The sequence below is a fragment of the Hippopotamus amphibius genome, chromosome 3, assembly GCF_030028045.1.
Source record: "Hippopotamus amphibius kiboko isolate mHipAmp2 chromosome 3, mHipAmp2.hap2, whole genome shotgun sequence".
NCBI lineage: Eukaryota > Metazoa > Chordata > Mammalia > Artiodactyla > Hippopotamidae > Hippopotamus > Hippopotamus amphibius.
The window spans coordinates 126,071,494-126,078,516 of record NC_080188.1 but is presented as its reverse complement, the minus strand read 5'-3'; the positions used below and the strand labels follow the sequence as shown (position 1 = coordinate 126,078,516).

Sequence of the window (7,023 nt, the reverse complement as noted above, 5' to 3'; positions counted from 1 at the left end):
TATATCATAGAGTGTTCTGCCTATGTTTTCCTCTAAGAGTTTTATAGTGTCTGGTCTTATATTTAGGTCTTTAATCCATTTTGAGTTTATTTTTGTGTATGGTGTTAGGGAGTGTTCTAATTTCATTCTGTTACATGTAGCTGTCCAGTTTTCCCAGCACCACTTATTGAAGAGGCTGTTTTTTCTCCATTGTATGTTCTTACCTCCTTTGTCATAAATTAGGTGACCATATGTGTGTGTGTTTATCTCTGGGCTTTCTCTATCCTGTACCATTGATCTATATTTCTGTTTTTGTGCCAGTACCATACTGTCTTGATTACTGTAGCTTTGTAGTGTAGTCTGAAATCAGGGAACCTGATTCCTCCAGCTCAGTTTTTCTTTCTCAAGATTGCTTTGGCTATTCCAGGTCTTTTGTGTTTCCATACAAATTGTAAAACTTTTGTTCTAATTCTGTGAAGAATGCCATTGGTAATTTGATAGGGATTGCATTGAATCCGTATTTCTTTCTTTCTTTAAGATTTATTTATTACTTTATTTATTAAAAAATTTTTTTTGACTGTCTTGGGTCTTCATTGCTGCACATGGGCTTTCTCTAGTTGTGGTGAGCGGGGGCTACTCTTCATTGTGGTGCATGGGCTTCTCAGTGCGGTGGCTTCTCTTGTTGTGGAGCATGGGCTCTAGAGCACAGGCTCAGTAGTTGTGGCTCATGGGCTCAGTAGTTGTGGTGCACAGGCTTATCTGCTCCATGGCACGTGGGATCTTCCCGGATCAGGGCTTGAACCCATGTCCCCTGCTTTGGCAGGTGGATTCTTAAGCACTGCACCACCAGGGAAGTCCCCATATTTATTTCTTTACTTGTCTCTTCTTTATCCCGTCTACCAGAAAGGAAGGTCTTAGCAAGGAAGATCCACTCTGTCTTGTTCAGCACTAGCTTCGGGTTCCAGAATAGGACCTGGTCCACAAGCAAAGTGTTCAGTAAATACAGCTTGAATGAGCACAGGAGCCACTCACCAGAAGGTAAGCACAATACATGAGAGCAATGCAAGAAAGGAAGAGACCACTGGTGGCTTTATTTTACTTTATTTTTTTTAAAGTTTTTCTTTGATGTGGACCATTTTTAAAGTCTTTATTGAGTTTGTTACAATATTGACTCTAGTGGGTTTTCTTTTTAATGTTTCATTTTTTTGGCCATGAGGCATGTGGGATCTTAACTCCCCGACCAGGGACTGAACCCATACCCCCTGCATTGCAAGGCGAAGTGTTAACCACTGGACCTCGAGGGAATTCCTTTTTTGTTTGTTTTGACTGGTGGCTTTAAAAAAAACAAAAGGGTTTGGGAAGAGGTCAGAGAGAAAATCCTGTGCTCTATCCTGCTCCTCCAACAGGAATATGACCCCTGAGAACAGACTGAGCATCTCCCCCTCGGCTGCTTTGGTCAGGCCTTTAGAGATCCTGTATCTTTTGGCTTCAACATTGAAAAAGAGATATGTCAGAACTGGAATGACTTCAGAAAAAGGACAATTTAAATGAATACAGGTAGGAAAGTAGAATCTGTGGGGAAAGGCTGAATGATTTGGGACCTTAGGCAGAAATGGAAAGCCAGCAGGCGGCTTCAGAACTGTGTAAAAGTGAGTGGACAATGACACACCTTTGTCTTGCTGTCTGGCTGCCAGGTGTTGAGGTGGCCAGCGAGGATGATAAGCCAAACAGTCAACCTTTATTCACTGACCACGATACCGATACCATGTGAGAGGCAGAAAGAGGCACCAGCTCCCCAGGGGTCCATTTTCCCCAATCAACAGCACAGGGGCGGGTCAGATGACATTGCAGACAGGCTCCTGCCTCTTTATGGAATGTGGGGTGGGGGTGGCGTGGGGGAAGGGAGAGAGAGAAGGGCTGGGAGTGAAAGGTACTACATCAAAGTGGAGAAAATATCCCAGCCCTCTCCCCCAATAAGGAGGTCTTAGCAGAAGCACCTGGAAAGTGCCTGAGCTGAAGCCCCATAAGGAGGTGCCTGGGCTGGAGAGAGCACAGCTGGCCTGAGTCCTTGACTGCGGCACCACACTGGCCTGTGATTCCTGCAGTTGGCCTGAAAGGCCTCAAGTAGGATTTTGGCCTGGAGCTGGACTCCTCACTAGCCAGACTCTGTCTGTGTCCAAAGTTCTGGTCCTTTCCAGGTAAGCCATCCTCTTCCCAACCTGCTCCTGTGATCTGGCTCAGGCCTTCCCATTTCTCACTGGGATCCATGGGAGTTTCTCTGCCTCTAGGTCTCATATCTTTGACCCATCCTCCACGTCTCAATTTTCTAGAACCTCACAAATGACCTGTCCCCGCCATGAGTGAAATCCTTTGGGGATGTCCCACCACCAGGCTTGGTGGGCTACAGGCCCCTCCTGCTCCCGGGGCCTCCCGGTGCACTCTCTCGGGACTGCTGCCTCCTCACCTGCTGCCCTTTGGCCAGGACTATCCTTCCCACTCCTCTGTCTGCCTGTCCTTCCGCTGCAGCTCAAACTTCCCCTCCTCCGGAGGCTCCCCAGGCTCTCCAGGGCCACGGCACCCTGTACACGCTTTTATGATGACCCTTAATCACTCTCCACTGTCACTGTCTGCAAGGTCCTGCCTGGCAGGGACACCATCTTTGCAGCCTTGTCATGCCAGAGGCCTTGCGGAAGAGATGTTGCGAAATGATCAGATGAGTGAAAAAAATATATAAATGGCTATTCCAAGTTCGGACTGCTTTTTTTTTTCTTGCCATGCAGCTTGTGGGATCTTAGTTCCCTGACCAGGGATCGGATCCACACACACCCTTGGCAGTGAGAGCGCAGCATGCTAACTACCGGACCGCCAGGGAGCTCCCCTGGCTCCTTTCTGTTCCCCTAGAATGTCCCTAGCCTGCCCCCTCCTTTCTCAGACACCACCCCTACCGCCGCAGTCTGAGAGGGAAATCGTCAGAGTGGCAGAATGTCCTGGGCGATCCTCCGGATTTGTCTGTTAGCCCACGAGTCCCCGGGTCCTGGGAGTACTTCCTGCCGGAAGAGGAGGTGCACTGCTGGTCATCCGGAGACAGCTCCAGGCAGCTGCGCTGCAGCAACCCTCAGCAATGAATTTAAAAAATCTGAGCTGAAAGTTTTTGCCTTTCTCTCATGAAAATAACACCCTGGCCTCTTTTCTGATGAAAAACTTTATTTCCAGAAGCAGAACTGTTTTTTAACACAGAGTTCGAGGGATCCGCCTGTCTGTAAAGCCTGAACTCCACCATCCCGAGTCCCAGCCCCCCGGAGGTTCAGAAACTATGCAGCCTAGCTCCACTCCTCGGTGCCCCATCTTTAGACCCTCTCCTCGGGGCTTGGACAACGTTCACTCAGCGCTTAGACTTAGTCTCCCAACTCCTCTCCCTTCAACACCTTTCACAAAAGCTCCATTTCCACGGGAAAGAGACCAGCCCCCAATCTGCCTTCTGAGAGAGGGCGTTTCCATGGGAAACAGGAGAGGAGGGGACTCTGGCTGGAAGGGCCCTTCACAGGCAGCAGAGTCGCTCCACCTCCTCCTCACAGGCGTAGAAATTTTCAAATAGCTCAGGGGCAGTGCCATTGCACTCAATCCACCTCCTCAATGTGCCCAGAGCCCGGAGGGCGTCGGTTTTGGTGGGCAGGGGCTCGAAGCCTTCCTCTCCGCCCCCCTCCTGGTCTTCAGTGCCCGCCTCCTCTTTGCACATTCCAGACACAGGCTCCTCACCCTCCAGGTCCACAAAGCGGGAAAACTCCTCGAGGCTCAGCCCACCAGGGACTGGCGGCATTTCCGAGGCTTTGTCCAGAGCCGCGGGCGTTTTGCCGGGCGCCAGCCCTTCCTGAACGAAGCTGCCCACAATGAGCTGGGGAGGCACCTTGGCCCAGGCCGCGGCTGCCATGTGTAGAGCATCCAGCACCGTGATACCTGCCCCGGCCTCAGCCAGCGACGTGCCGGCCCTCACGCTCTGCGTGGCAGCCAGCTTGCCCAACAGACGGCACCGGTAATGGGCCTTAAAGGCCCGGACCACGGAGCTGGGCAGGGAAGGCGTGGTGCTAGCAGCGGGCAGAGGCAAGAGCCTCACGTGGCAGAGCGCGGGCAGGCCTGCCGACTCCTCCACCACTCGGGCAGCCAGCAGCAAGGCCACCTGTCGGCTCTGCCGCCCCATGTCCTGATCAAACTGTGCCAACCACTCTGACCAGGGGATGGCCAGGTCAGGGTGGTAGAAGGCGGGCAGGGCCTCACTGCTGACCCCAAAAAAGCATCTTGGGGCAGCCTGGAGCCCACTGACCAACACCCGCCGTTTCTCTGTGCCCCTGCTGTTGGCGCACAGCAGCACCTGTACCCGATTCCACGCACCCACTGTGCCGGGCACTGCCCGAAACAGCAAGGGCACTTCGGCACAGCCAAAAACGTCCTCTGGGGAGAAATCTTTAAGAGAAAGAGGCAGCTGGGCCTGGGGCGTGGGAGTCGGGGGAGGCGGCTCAGGGGGGAACGGAGGCGCCAATATGTGGCGGGCCCCGAAGCCCACGTTGTTTCGGCGTTTCCAGCGGACCAACCAGCCGATGCTGGGCACAAAATCCTGGCCCATGATGTCGGCCAGCTCCTTGGCTTTGTGGAGCAGCATGGGCCCCGTCACGTCCCAGGCCTTGGCCCGGGCAATGTGGTACCAGCAGAGCAGAGCCTCGTCGATCCCGCTGTACTTGGACTCCCTCTTGCGCTTGCGCTCGCGGTTGGCGGTGCCGCTGCACCAGTCCGCCAGCAGCTTCTCCTTATTCTTGCAGATGCGGGAGATCTGGGGCTGGGAGACCTGGAAGCGCCGGGCCACTTCCGACTGGGACATCTTGGACTCATCCAGGAGTTCCAGCACCTGGATCTTCTCGGCTAGGGACAGGGCGTGGAGCTTCTTCTTGCTGCACAGCTCCATGGCGTCTCCACGCACCTGTGCGGGGAGGAAACGGTGAGCGGGGACCGACGGCGGAGCCTGCTCGGGTTGGGAGAGGAGCGCGGTAAGGAAAAGAGAACATGTGAGGCTGGGAGATAGGCCGGTGCGGGGGAGAGGTCAGGGAAGCCTGGACCAGCTGAAAGAGGGTGAGAGTATCCTGGGTAGGAGGTGAGAGGGCTGGGCTGAAATGAAGGGACATGGCCAGGCTGAGCGAGCAGTGGGCCGGGCACTCTTCCGGAGGAATGACAGAACAGAGCGAGAAGGGGTGGCCCCCCAGTCAGAGGGAGAAGGGAGTCTGGGCTGGGGTTTGGGGGAGAAGGATGAGTAGATCCAAGGGGACAGCTGCCGAGACAACAAAGGAGAGTGGACGGGGGAGGGCAGGTGTAGGGGGTAATCAGAGATGGTGGGAGGAATCCCCGGGAGGAGGAGAGGGATGATGGCCTAGGCTGGATTTAGATGAAGGTGTTGGGGGTAGGGTGGTGGAGTGGAATGAAGAGTTTAGCGGACAGGTGTACAGGCCACAAAGAGGGGCGGATTGGGGGCTGAAGGAGCAAGTCTAATTTGGTGCTGGGTCCTGAGCAGGTAAGGCTGGGCGCGGGTCCGGCCTGGAGTGGGAGTGGGAGCACAAGACCGAAAGGGCAGGTGCACAGGCGACAAAGGGCAAGAGGGGTTAGGAGGCCGCGGGTAGCGAGAGGGGCGGGTGTCCCCAGCGGGGAGGGTCGTGGTTTGGGAGGAGCACCACGGCGCGGGGAAGAGAGTCCGGGATCCAGGCAGTCCGGGAGTCGGGCTCCGCAACCCGGCCGGCCTCTCCCCACGGTGACCCAGGGTCCCTCCGTCGGCGGGGCGGACCCAGTCATCCGACCGCCCGGCCTCCCCTCCTCCCGGCCTCCCGCTCCGCACCCACCTCAGGCGCTCTTCCCGCGGCTCCCGCCGCGGCCTTGGCCCGGCCCCCAAGCCCCTGTCCCGGCGGCTATGGGAGAGCAGGGGAGGCACGCGCGGAGCGGACAGCTGGGCTGCGCGGGCAGCGGGCGGCGGGCGCGCGCACAGCACGGCCCCGTGCGCGCCGCCCGCGCCGGGCCCTCTCCGGGCTGGGAAGACCGCGGGCGGCCGCTTAGCTCCCACCCGCCGCAACCCCGCCCAGGCCCGATCAGATTGGCCTCCGGTGGCGTCCGTCCCGCCCCTGGCTAGCTCTCATTGGACATCGCGAAAGTGGCGGGTCGTCGGCTCCTCCCTGCGACTGAGCTTCCAGCGCGAGGGGACGGCGAGGGGAAGTCCGGACCCGGCGGGAGTCCTGGAGGCGCAGCCAGCCTTAGGGGACCCGGCCTTCCGGCCCGACGAGCCTCTCGGCAGCGTGGACGTCGGAGGTCTCCTTGGCAGTGACCCTAGGCAGCTTCCTTATCTACCAAACAGGTCCAATACCCTTCACCGAGTGGTTTTTTAAAAATGGAAGCCGGTTTTAAGCTACACAAAAGATGTTACCATGGACAGCACTGACCTCACGTCCATAAGCCCGGCTACAACAAACATCTTGCTTTTGGGCCAGTTTGGATTTAGAGCTAGTGAAGACTGATCTTTTTTTTTTTCCTTTGCCATGCCGCAGGGCATGCAAGATCTCAGTTCCCCTACCAAGGATCAAGCCCCTGCGTCTGCATTTTAGCCATTGCACCGCCAGGAAAGTCCCAAAGACTAATTTTTATTTAGTTTTGGTACCTATTGGCAAGAGTCCAGCTCCTAAAGTCAAGATTTAATATTATTCCCTTCCTTGGTAACCTTCAGTTCTTTGCAATCAAATATAGACTTTTTAACCTGCGGTCTAATGCTCCCCATCCTCAACTCTAGCCTGCTTTCCCTGCACAGGTCTAATTGGAAGGCTGGGGCCACAGATGAGTCCAGTCCTGATCCCTCTTCCATCCTTCTATGTCCCATCCTAAATCCACCTCCTGCAAACTTTCTAAGTTTCCTCTCTCTTATGCCTGCTAGTGTTCTCATCAGCATTCTCATTTTTTACACTTTTAACTGTCTTTCCTAGATGTACACTACTCAACCACCAAGAATCATTTCCTTGCTTTCCT

General features: G+C 55.3%; 1 protein-coding gene across 1 annotated transcript; it reads right to left on the bottom strand.

The window, feature by feature from the left end:
* Positions 1-3,193: 3,193 nt before the first annotated feature.
* On the bottom strand, positions 3,194-6,035 carry TIGD3 (tigger transposable element derived 3). Its single transcript, XM_057729022.1, has 2 exons — positions 5,856-6,035; positions 3,194-4,948 (listed from the first exon to the last, which is right to left on the bottom strand). Exon 2 carries the CDS (start codon positions 4,931-4,933, stop codon positions 3,518-3,520), a length of 1,416 nt encoding a protein of 471 aa, XP_057585005.1. The 5' UTR covers positions 4,934-4,948; positions 5,856-6,035; the 3' UTR covers positions 3,194-3,517.
* Between the last annotated feature and the right edge of the window lie 988 nt (positions 6,036-7,023).

Excerpts from the sequence above, each read along its gene's own strand:
- TIGD3 (XM_057729022.1), bottom strand. The coding sequence starts at position 4,933 with ATGGAGCTGTGCAGCAAGAAGAAGCTCCACGCCCTGTCCCTAGCCGAG.